We start from the raw sequence: 12,803 nt of genomic DNA on the forward strand, positions 1-12,803 counted from the left end.
AAATTCAAGGAATATTAATAGATTTGAAGCCAGACAAGACCATTATGTAATGATCTCAAAATGTAATTGTAAATAGGGAATCATCATTGAGCAGGTGTGTTTCTAGTGGGGTGTCTCAGGGATTGGTTCCTGACCCTATTCTATTTAGCATTTTTATCAGTGACCTGGAAGAAAACACAAAATCATAGCTGATGAAGTTTTCAGATTACACAAAAACTGGGGGAGTGGTAAATCATGAAGAGGCCAGGTCACTGACACACAGAAGTCTGGATCACTTGGTAAGCTGGGTGCAAGCAAATAATATGCCTTTTAATGTATGTAAATGTATACATCTAGGAACAAAGAAAGGAGGCATTACTTACAGGATGGATGGGGGACCCATCCAGGGAAGCAGTGATTCTGAAAAAGATTTCGGGATTGGGGTGGATAATCAGCTGAACATCAGCTCCCAGTAGGAAGCTGTGGCCAAAAAGAATAATATGATCCTTGGGTGGATAAACAGGGTAATCTTGTAGGAGTAGAGAGGTCACTTCACCTCTGTATTTGGAACTTGTGTGACCATTGCTGGAGTACTGTGTCCAGTTCTGGTGTTCACAATTCAAGAAGGATGTTGATAAACAGGAGAGGGTTCAAAGAAGAGCCATGAGACTCATTAAAGGATTAGAAACGTGGCTTATAGTGTTAGAGTCAAGGAACTCAGTCTGTTTAGTTTAACAAAGAGACTTGATCACAGTCTATAAGTACCGATATGGGGAACATGGGTGGGGGAGTAAATCTTCCCCTCAGGGAGGCTAGCCCCCATCCTGCCTCTTCTGGCAAAGGCCCTGCCTCTTCCGGATGAGGCCACACCCCTGCTCACTGCTCTGAGGGAGAGGGCTGAGAGCTCGGCCAGGGCCACCAGAGGGGGAATGCTGGGGGGACATTTTTTCTGGCAGCCACAAATTGGCCGGGGCACCTGGGCACAGGTCCATGGGCCCGTGCGGTAATTCACCACTGCCCTTTCCCACCCCCCACCCTCCCATGATGTGAGGTTTAGCCTCCCCAAGCCTCCATTATGTGCTGCCCATGGTGGGGAACAAATACAGGTGAGTCGCATCATACGCACATTTAATTTACGCAAATTCAACTATATGCGCTCGGCAAAAAAAAAAAGAAAAACAACAAGATACCTGTAAATATTGCAGGCGATTCCACCCAATGAGTGTATGCCCTGGAGTGGGAGTTGTGAATCTGCTGTTCCCTCAGTTGTCTCAGTTCCTGCGTGCCTTTCATAGTGTGAGCATCTCGCCGTGCTGAGTGTGATTCTAGTGTTTAAAGGTATGTATTTTTCGTACAACGTAGCTCCTAAATGCATGCCAACTACTTCATCTGGTGCTCAACCGAAGAAACGGCGTCTGTTCCAACGCTGGAGGAAAAACTGGCTGTGTTGGACTTATTGAGCGATGGTATGTTGGTCTCCAATGTGGTGCATAAATATGGCCACAACGAATCTAGCATCCATGCCATCAAGATTTTGGAGAGAGAAATTCGTCAAGCCGTGGCATCAAGTGCTCCAGTAACTGCTAAGGTGACGAGCCAGGTGCGTGATAAGACTTTAGTGAAGGCTAAAAAGGCATTAAACTTATGGCTGGAAGACATGAACCATAAACATGTGCCTATCGATGGCAACACGTTGCGAGAAAAGGCTCTTAGCCTCTATGCACTGTTCAAACCCCCTGCTGAAGAGGGACAGCCTTCTGATGAGAAGGAATTCAAAGCTAGCCAAGGTTGGCTTAACAGTTTTAGGAACCTCTTCAGCCTCAAAAACGTGCAGACTACTGGTGAAGTTGCATCTGCCAATGAAGAGGCAGCAAAAGCCTACCCCGAACAATTAAAGAAAATCATGGAAGAAAAGGGCTATCTTCTGGAACAAGTTTTTAATGCTGATGAGACTGGGCTCTTATGGAAAAAAATGCCCAACTGCACTTACATTTCAAAATCAGAAAGACAAGCCCCTGGCTTCAAAGCAGCTAAAGACCGTGTGACTGTGTTTTGTGGCAATGTGGCTGGGCATTTAATAAAGCCGGGCTTGCTCTACGAGGCTGCAAATCCCCGTGCCCTAAAAGGCAAGAACAAAAATCTCCTGCCTGTGTTCTGGCAATCAAATAAAAAGGCTTGGGTGACGGCAGCATTATTTCTGGATTGGTTCCACAAGTGTTTCATTCCGGAGGTCAAGCGGTACCTCGAAGAGAAAGGACTTGACTTTAAAGTGTTGCTGATCATAGACAATGCTCCTGGCCACCCTGCGGCACTCTGGTTTGCACATAACAACATTGAAGTCATCTTTCTCCCCACCAATACCACCTCCAGCCTCTCAACCAAGGCATGATTTGCTGTTTCAAGGCTACATACACGAGGCTTACTTTCTCACGGCTACATAGCGCTATGGATGCTGATCCCACTCTTAATGTGATGGAGTGTTGGAAGTCCTTCAACATTGCCAATTGCATCACTTATATTAAACAGGCAATGGATGCAATCAAGCCTGAAACAGTCAATGCATGTTGGCAAAACCTATGGAAAGAATGTGTGAATGATTTTAAGGATTTCCCGACCATTGACAAAGAAATTAAATGCATTGTTCAGATGGCCAGGCAAGTGGGTGGTGATGGCTTCATCAACATCCTTGAGGAAGAAATTGAAGAATTAATTGAGAGCCAGAGAGAAACATTGACTAATGAAGAATTAGAGGAACTGATAAAATCATCTACAGAAGACGAAGATGATGACGATGAACAGGAAGAGCCAGCAAGTTGGAATCTTCATAAATTTGCTGAAGTGTTCCAAGCAGCGAAACACTTGAATGATTTAATTTCTGAATACGTTCCCTCTATGGAACGAAGCCTCAAAATCACACATAGTATTATGGACAATTTGAGACCGTATCAAGAAGTGTTTGAGCAGCTCAAGAGACAACAGCGACAGTTGCCGATCAAGGAAAAACAACCAGCAGCAGATGAGCCTACGCAATCAACTTCTCAAGCTGAACCAGAGCCAACCACTTCATCTACGACTCGCTCTCCGTCACCCAAGCTCTCCGTCACCTCTGTCTTCTGGATCAACATCAAGCCCTGATGACCCCCTGTAATTACCGCCTGTAATTAAAAATACAGTACTGTAAAATTATATTTTGCATATGTACTCTTTATTATATACTGTACATTACTGTATACATTATACATTTATACATATTAATGTACAGGGTTGTATACACAAAACCATGAACAGTATACTGTACTTTATGGGCGATTTAAGGGGTTTTCAAGGGTAATTTTGACTATACGCGATTTTCGCCTTACGTGCTGACTTTAGAACCTAACCCCCGCGTAAGATGCGACTCCACTGTATTTGCTAATTGGCTCTTCAGTGTGGCAAAGAAAGGTATAATCCAATCCAATGTCTAGTTGAGGCTAGACAAATTGAGGCTGGAAATAAGGCATACATTTTTAACAGTGAGGGTAATTAACCATTAGAACAGTTTACCAATGGTTGTGGTGGATTTCTCCATCACTGGCATTTTTTAAATCAAAATTGGATGTTTTACTAACAGATCTGCTCTAGAAATTATTTTGGGGAAGTTCTGTGGCATGTGTTATACAGGAGGTCAGATTTGATCACAGCGCTCCCTTCTAGCCTTGGAGTCTTTGAATCTATGAATCTCTGGTAGTCTGACCTGCATAACACGGCATAGAATTTCAGCCAGTAAATCCTGTGTCAAACCCAATAACCTATGATTGAACAAGAGCATTTTTTTTAGAAGACATCCAATCTTGATTTAAAGATTTCACATAATGGAGAAACCACGACTTGGTAAGTTGCTCAAATGCTTTATTATCCTCATTGTTAAAAATGAGCTTCTTATTTGCTGTTTGAATTTGGCAAGTTCCACTTCCAGCCACGGGATCATTTTATGCCCCTGGCTGCTAAATTAAAGAGACATCTGATATCATCTCCCTACAGTAAATAGTTGTGATGTCTTTAGTCACCTTTTATATTTCCCTTCAATAATCTAAGTAGGTCGAGTTCCTTAAGCCTCTTACTGTAAGGAAGGCTGTCCAAACCTCAGATCCTTGTTGTAGGTCTTCTCTAAATTCTCTACTTTTCAACATCCTTTTTTTTTAAATGTGGGCACCAGAACTGGACACAGAAGTGCTCTCACAAGTGATGTGTACAGCGGTAATATAACCTCTCTATTCTCTTCAGTATACTCCTGTTTATACTATAATATCCAAAGGATTGCATTCCCATAGTTTGCTGAAGCCTCTGCATGGTTGAGGCTTCATGGGCTTAGCAGGCTGCTGGTCTATAGAGGAGGAGTGATAGGATCCAACAACTCTGTATTGATATATTTTCTTGGGGAAATCCATGCAGCCTTAACTTCTGTTGTGTGGCATTTACCCACTCCAAGATGAGGAAGCTGACAGCCTCATTAGAGGAACCAATAGTGTCTGAGACAATTATGCTGCCAGGAAGGCATGGGCAGGACAGGGAAGAAGACATGGTAGGGCTGGCTCTTTACCAGGATGTCCCACAATCTACAGAGACTAAAAACATGGATATTGTAAGGCCATGCCCTCTGTTAAACCCTTTCTTCAGTGCACACATTCTCAAAACTAGAGATTTTATGAGTTTTCAGCTGCCAGAAGCTTTAGGCTATCCAAATGCAGTATCACAGCTTAGCTTATAGTACAGCTTAGCTTAATACTGTTTTGCTTTAATAAAAAAAAGGAGCTAACATTGATTACAAAGAGAATTACAATGGGAATTGTATGAAATCTAAGATTTTTTGAAAGAAGTACAGCATGATTCCTGGCTATTGACCTCCTCTCCATCCCATGTAATTTATAGGGAGCATTTCAACTGCTAAGCACTTACATTACAGGCCAAGTTAACACCCTGTCTTTGTTTCACATCTTCTGGCCTCCCCAAAGCCGTTTTCCTTAATGGTTCTCTCATGTTTCTTGATGACTTGGTTTTGCTTTAGATCATATTTCAGGAAGCCATTAATCTTTCCATTGTTACATTTAGATATTTGCTATGAGTGATTCTTATACTTCTAAGCAAACTCTTAAAGGTAATGAAGATGGCTCACTGGAGAAATAATTAACTCTGGCCTGGATGTGTCTGACATGGCTTCACCAACTTTATGAATAAGCTGAATATCTCAGTCCTCCATTCTAGGATAAGACTAAGGGATGTAATATAGCAATTATAACATTAAAAATCATAAGTACAGATGGTCCAATAAAATTAGTGACTGTGGTAAAGCAAACTTAGTATCTTTGAGCACTGTGAAAGGTTTCCACACACAAGAGCAGAATTTGGTCATTTTTATGAGTGATGTGGTACAACCTTTTTATTAAGAATATAATGGATTTGGGAGATTATCTGTAAAGGTTAAAAGTTTCTCTCACAGCTACTCATATATTCTGTCTCTCTATCTCTCTTTCTCACTTCAATATTATTTTTTCTAAAATCACCAATGATGACTAAGTGGTCACAGTTGGTCAAATATCTTCAAACCAATAGGTATTGTATTTCCTTATTCAGAAGTATCTGCTATTTTTCAGTATGGTAAGCCTAACAAGGGTCTCTATTCAGCATTTCTTAGTCCTTACACCACCAGACCCTTACTGAATTATGTGGGAGTTTCATCTGCTAAAAGTGCTGAGTAGGCCCGTCTGATGAAACCTAGAGTCATCCTTATTGCCTCCCACAGTCTTGGGGTGGGGGCATTCTTCCTATATCAGATGGCCAAAACTAAGAACAGTATTACAGATGAAGACTAATGAGAGCCTTTTACAGTAACAATATCATTGTCTTTCTTTCCATAGCCAAACTACAGTAATGGTTTCACTGTTTTTGTTTGTGTATGTTTTTCTGCACAAGCACTGTATCAGCCTTTTGGCAAACTTTTTGATGTATGTAAATAATGTGTCGTGCAAGTGGTCACCTGCCCAATGAAAACGTAAGCATATAGCCTCTACTGTACTTTCTTAAAGATAGGATCAAAGTATCTTAAAAATTGCACCATGTTAACTATCCTGGATGGACAAAAAGCAATCTTAGAGCTTTTTGGCATGTAGAGAGTACTAATTCATTAGATGCACTATGCAAAATGTTATATATTTTGAGCTTATGAAGGAGTACTATTTATACACTATTTATACATTAAATTATTATAGTAGTTTCTCTTCTTTTTTTTTTAAACAGGTCATTGCCATAATTATGGATATATTTACAGATGTGGATATCTTCAGAGAAACGGTAGAGGCATCTACCAGAGGGATTGCCGTGTATATTCTGCTTGATGAGTTCAACTTCAGTCACTTTCTTAAAATGACAGAAAAACAGGGCTTTCAAGTTCAGAGATTCAGGGTAAGGCTTCATATTTTACAATAAAATACATATTTACTACAATACCTAGCTCTTATGTAGTTCTCTTTGAGAATATTATTTTTTAGGAAGTAAATATCTAATATTGATTTAGTTTATGTAATTTATTTTATGAAAAATTAATTGCTATCAATAGGCTCAAAGCACAACCTTACCCTATTACCTTCAAAAACATTTTATCCTTTTCAGGACTTTGCAAAATAAATATATGCAGTACAATCTATAAAACTACATATTTTTTCTGAGTACTATTATTATTTTAAGAATATTATATTCTGGGAGGACTTAATCATTTTGTTTTTATGTTTGTAAAATCAGCCTGCAAAATGTAAGCATAAAGAAAATATAAATTGTTTAGGAAAACAAAACATGGGCTTTCTTTAAAAAACAAACGGTGATTTCCTTTCAAGAGATTTGATGTTAAAATTATATCAAAAGGCACAGGATTCCATTTTTCATCATTTTCCTATGAACTGCTTTACCATATATTTGTCCTTGTGAATATTCAGTATGATTAGATTCACTTTTATTTATGAACTATGTGTCTTTCTCTGGTAAGAAGATAATATGTAGAGGGATAGAATCTAAATACTCCAAAAGTCATACTGTATATCCTTAGTGTACCATTGGGAGCACAGTCCAATACAGTGTACTTCTATTGATCTAACACACATATGTGGGATATTCTTCTCGGTCTGTTGTGCCAAGAATAATACTAAAAAATATTGAAGCTGCTCAATGATAGCTCTCCACATTTCCTCTGAGATACTATAAGTAGCTTCCTTCATTGAACTTTAGCACTTACTCATTTGCAGTTCTTTGTAAATATACCAAGTGTGTAGTTTATGTTCTCAACTGTTACAAGACTATTTACAGTGTTACCATATCATCAAGGAGTTAATGCAGACACTTTAAGAGTCCTGGAGGAACTGTGATATCACAGCAGTCATCGTGGATTAATTTCTTTTGAGGAATGAGCAATTGTAGTTACTTCTAAAACTTCATTTTCTATAGGAAGTATTCAAATTTACTTTTGCAATACATACCCAAATGTACATAACTGAATTTAAGACCGGTGTTTGAAAATTAATGCATAAAACTAACTTAATTAAAGACATTTAGCAATGTAATGGTTAATTTTTGAAAAAAGTCTTTGGCAACATATGTAGTGTTCTAGTTAGCTTTAAAAAAAACCAAACAAATAAACAGAAACCTTTCATAATGGCATTCATATGAAAGGAGCTTGTGACCAGTATCTTTAAGCCACTTTCTCTGGTGGAAAAAAATGGTTGCAAGCTCTCTCAAAGCCATGTATAAAGGGACATTTGTAATAGAAAATGAAGCTTTAAAAGTGGCTACAGGTACAGATGTTACAAGTTCATGGTTGCTTTTGTAAAGTGGTTTGAAGAGATTTAATAGATGAAGGATATAGCATAAGATACAAGTTCTGTACACTTGTACAAAGACCCTTCACTTTGGAGTATCCATGATCTCCTTTGCATGTGTGGAGTAGTAACATTCAGCTGCTTCATTTCATTTGTATGAAGCTCAGGCGCGGTTACTATTGTTTTAATGGGCTGTGAACCTGTGTTTTGGGTGGGGTTGGGGGGGATTAACCTATAAATAATTTGTATTGGGGTTGATGGGGCTAATGTAATTAAATTAGAGTAGATTAGGGCAGATTAATGTGTATTAGAGAGGTTTGCCATTCATAATGAATTTGGGCAGAAGTAGTGGAGTGACATCACATTTTATGTGGGCCCAAGTAACTTGAATGGGAGTAATGTATATGCATTCATTAAGAGGATAGTAGACTCCAAGATCTACCTCAAAGACACAAAACCTATGGTAAATAGTAAGCAGATAATGGTACACAGATACCTTTGCTATTTACTGTCTTCTAGTTTATTTTAAAACAAGGGTTCTCAATTTAATTTTCTCTCCCAGCGGCACCTCCTGCTGGCTTTTGCTCAGAAGACCAGGCCCTTACTGCTCTTGTGGTAGTTATTCTATGGCTATCAAAAATGTGATAAGGAATTGGTAACATCTTTGAAGGGGTTGGCCAGTCTTTAGAGAAGTCATCTCCATCTCTCTGCTTCTCTTCCATTCAAGATTCTTAAGGCTGGGCCACTATCAACTCTTTGTGTTTAGGTATATAAGATGTCCCTCAGTTCCACCCCCTCCTGGTCATTGGATGAGAAAGAGGAGAAGGTAGAGTTGTATGGATATCCTCTCTTCCTTCAACATACAAACTCAGCAGCAGCCATTGTTATTCTCCCATGGCTTGGCTCAACACTACAGGAGCATGGTAGAGTCTGTGTTCATCTTCCTGAAAACAGACATTTTATAAAAAAGGAACTGGGGCTCCAGAGGTAGCCTTTGCCCGACTCTAAGCCTCTTCTGACTCTTCTTCACTCCACTGAAATAAATGAAGTTAAACTGGCATAAACACTGGAGTAATGCAGTGGTGAAACAGGCCCTGTGTTTTGAGTTATGATGTTTACCATTCATTTGTCTATTTATGGAGAAACAAAGATTTATTCTTAAAACATCATTTAATAGTCAAGCAGAAATCTGCACTCAGCTATATTCTGACTTCATGTCAGTACTTGTTCATCTGCTTTTCCTGACAGTCATAACCAAGAATAGTGATAGACTGTGTTGTAGAAAAGATTATTGTGGTAATCAGCATCTGGAAGAATATACAAGTCAGATATTTAATTTAACACTTTTTCTGCAACTTTTTTTTTCAAATGGGGAAAGATTTAAAATTTTTAGGAGGGTGAGTTTATTTGAAGCTATTTGAAAGTATTATCATTAGTTGATTGGTAGCCAAAAGAAACTTAAATACAGTTTAAACACTCTGCACCTTTCTATTCCTCAATCTCTCTCTCTGTCTGCTTTAGATTTCGTAAGTTTATCTTAACCCTCTATCTCCTGCATTGTTTTTTCTCTTCCTCCCCACACAAGTTGTTTCAATAATTTCCCCACCCATCTCTTTAAACCTCTCTGACTTTCTGTTTCAGATCCCCAATTCCTTTGTGTAACTAGGGAGGGAGAGAGGAGGAAAGAGTCATCAAAAATCCTCTGGGTTTTTGTTTTTTTTTATATAATAAGGGCCATCTATATAATGAAAACTGTAGAGGCAAATTATTTTCAAAACTTATTAGAAGCAAGTGTTAGCCCTCTGTGTTTCTGGATGATTGACAGATGCTGCAGCAACAAGATGAATTAGTAGATTTGAACTAGGGTACCTAAGAAAACAACACCTAAGTACCACTGTGCTGCATCTCCGGAATGTGTCCCCTTTTTTAATTTGAGTACTTATTTCTGATTGTAAAATAATGAACAAACGTAAGAGCTAGAACATGTTTTATAATACCTGAGACGTGATCCAACTTGTTCAGCTTATGTCAGATCATCATGTTTTATGAGATAATAGGTGCGGTATGTGACAGACTTTATAGTTTGCAAACACTTGTATCTACTTCTCATGTGAGAAACAAGAAACAGACTTGCTGCTGCATGATGAGAAAACAAATTTGGCAGGAAGCATTTACACCCTTTACATATTTACTGAAATGGAAGGATGAGGAAATAATGACATTTCTATAACACAGTACGATAAAGAATTATCTTTATTTCCTTTGGGCAAATTCTGCCCTAAGATGCACACACCTAGGCTCACAATGAGAGTTGCATATGTGAACTTGAGAGCTGAATCAGATCCATTACATCTTGCCAATACTGTATTTCAACAGAAGCTTTCCTGTGCTTCCATAATATAGGACTACCTTTGCCATCAGATAGGCATGCACAGCTCTCATTAAATTCACCGGAGATTAAATCAGGATAAACAATGACTGTGAATGGCCAGCCAACTACAAAAGCAGTTTCTCCTCCCTTGGTGTTCACACCTCAACTGCTAGAAGAGGGCCCCATCCTTCCTGATTGAACTAACCTCGTTATCTCCAGACTGATTCTGGCCTGTATATTTATACAGTAAATTTCCATTACATGTGTCTGACAAAGTAGGTATTCACCCATGAAGGCTTATGCTCCAATACATCTGTTAGTCTATAAGGTGCCACAGGACTCTTTGTTACTTTTTACAGATCCAGGCTAACACGGCTACCCCTCTGGTACTTGAGTCTGACAATAATATTATTTATTATTTCAAGCTCTTTGTCCTTGAAAGCTTGTCTCTTTCACCAATAGAAGTTGGTCCAATAAAAGATATTACCTCACCCACCTTGTCTGTCTAATGTCCTGGGACCGACATGGCTACAACAACACTGCAGACAATAAAAAATTAAAACAGAAGGAAAAAAACACACATGAGATGGCAAAGGCACCTCTGGCAATGGACCATACCTTAGCTCAGTGCTGCTTGTATTGGAAGAGTTAGTGTATTCATGTCTCCCTACTTCATCTACTACACCACATTTCACCAACAAATGAATGATGCAAGAATGCCCTAACTACATCTATTTTCACTAGTGGCAGGAAAGGGGTTCCAGTTAGTGATCTACTGGCTAAAGTGGACATTTATGCTCTAGGTCACAGTGAACAGTGAGTACTAAATAAAAGATTATCCAAAAACACCAGTGTACATTTTTTGTAGTGGCTTTATTTAAAGAAAATTTTACCCTAAATAAGAGGATTAGACCATTAGAAAATAACCAAAAGAGATTAATCTTACAGTATGAATCTAGGGCAGGGGTCGGCAACCTATGGCACGCATGCCAAAGACGGCACACAAGCTGATTTTTAATGGCATGCTGCTGCCTGCTGGGCTCCCACTCAGCCCGCTGCCGAATCCCAGGCAGCAGCGTGTCATTAAAAATGCTGCCCGACCCAGCCGGCTCTTCTCCGCCCCCCGCCTACCGCTCTCTCTGGTGGGGGCAGAAGCAAGCTTGGTCCTGCCAGCTGCTGCTGTACGGCAGGCTCCGCCGGCAGCCAAGCTTCTCCCTCCCCCACCTCTCCCCCCAGTGTGCTGTGTGGAGCCCCGCCTCCTCTCCCTCCCTGCCGCTGATGTCCCTTGCAAGGGAGGGGAGAAGAGCAGCCCCAGCGCCCTCACTGCTCAGACCGGTAAGGAAGCAGGGAAGGGAGGCAGGAGTGGGGCCTTGGGGAAGGGAGGTAGAAGCGGGGCATATCCCTCCAGCCCACTGCCATGAGCCGCTCAGGGCAGGGGAGTGGGAGCACCCCCGTGTCCCAGCCCATCCCCCAGCCCTCTGCCCTGAACACTGCACCCCCCTTGCACCCCAACTCCCTGCATCCTCCTCATGACCCCATCCCTGATTCCTGCACCCTCCACACGTACCCAGCCCCCCAACACTCCCTGTCCTGACTCCTGCACCCCCTCACACGCCCCCAGCCCTCTGCCCTGACTTCTGCACCCTCCACACATACCCAGCCTCCCCACACCCTCTGCCCTGACTCCTCCATTCCCCACACCCCCTGCCCTGACTCCTGCACTCCCCACACATACCCAGCCCCCCCACACCCTATGCTGACTCTTGCACCCCCCACATCCCCATCTCCCACCCTGAGCACCAAATAGGAGCTCCTGCTCCCCCTCCAACATTCCCCCCTGCACCCTTTGCACCAAATGGGAGCTGCCCAGGTAAGCACTCCACACCCAAACCTCCTGCCCCAACCCTGAGCCCCCTCCCTCATTCTAGCTCCTGGCCAAACCCTGCACCCCAACCCCCAACGTGCTCCTTCACCTGCACCCCCACCCTCAGCTCAGTGCAGAGAGAGAGGAAGAGAATGGGCCAGAACCAGGGAGAAGGTAGGTACCTACTCTATGTGGGCAGGGCTGGGACCTGAGGCTGGCAGCAGGCTGAGTGGGGCGGCGGCTGGGACCCCAACTGGCAAGGAGCTGGCAGCCAGAACCCCAGACTGGCAGTGGGCTGAGCGGGGCCGGCAGCCGGGACCGTGGCTGGCAGGAGCCAGCGGATGGAACCCCAGACCGGCAGCGGGCTGAGCAGCTCGGCCCGCTGCTGGTCTGGGGTGCCAGCCCTGTTCAGCCTGCTGCCAGTCTGGGGTTCTGGCTGACGGCCCCTTGCCAGCTGGGGTCCCAGCTGCTGGCCCTGCTCAGCCCACTGCCAACCTGGGGTTCCGGCCCAGCTTGCCAGCTGGGGTCCCAGCCTGCTGCCGGCCTAGGTGAATGGAACCCCAGGCCAGGAGCAGGCTGAGCAGGCCAGCTGCTAAAGATCAGCATTTTAATTTAATTTTAAATGAAGCTTCTTAAACATTTTGAAAACCTTGTTTACTTCACCTACAACAGTAATTTAGTTATATTATATATAGACTTATAGAGAGAAACCTAAAAAATGTTAAAACGTATTACCGGCATGCGAAAC

General features: G+C 41.9%; 1 protein-coding gene across 2 annotated transcripts in view; it reads left to right on the forward strand.

The window, feature by feature from the left end:
• Positions 1–12,803, forward strand: part of FAM83B (family with sequence similarity 83 member B) — a 75,293-nt gene that overhangs the window by 44,447 nt on the left and 18,043 nt on the right. For both annotated transcript variants that reach the window (XM_045011701.1, XM_045011702.1), the window contains exon 3: positions 6,253–6,417. In XM_045011701.1, coding sequence (XP_044867636.1) covers positions 6,253–6,417 — 165 coding nt within the window. The remainder of the gene's footprint in view (positions 1–6,252; positions 6,418–12,803) is intronic.

This window comes from Mauremys mutica, chromosome 3 (genome assembly GCF_020497125.1).
Source record: "Mauremys mutica isolate MM-2020 ecotype Southern chromosome 3, ASM2049712v1, whole genome shotgun sequence".
NCBI lineage: Eukaryota > Metazoa > Chordata > Testudines > Geoemydidae > Mauremys > Mauremys mutica.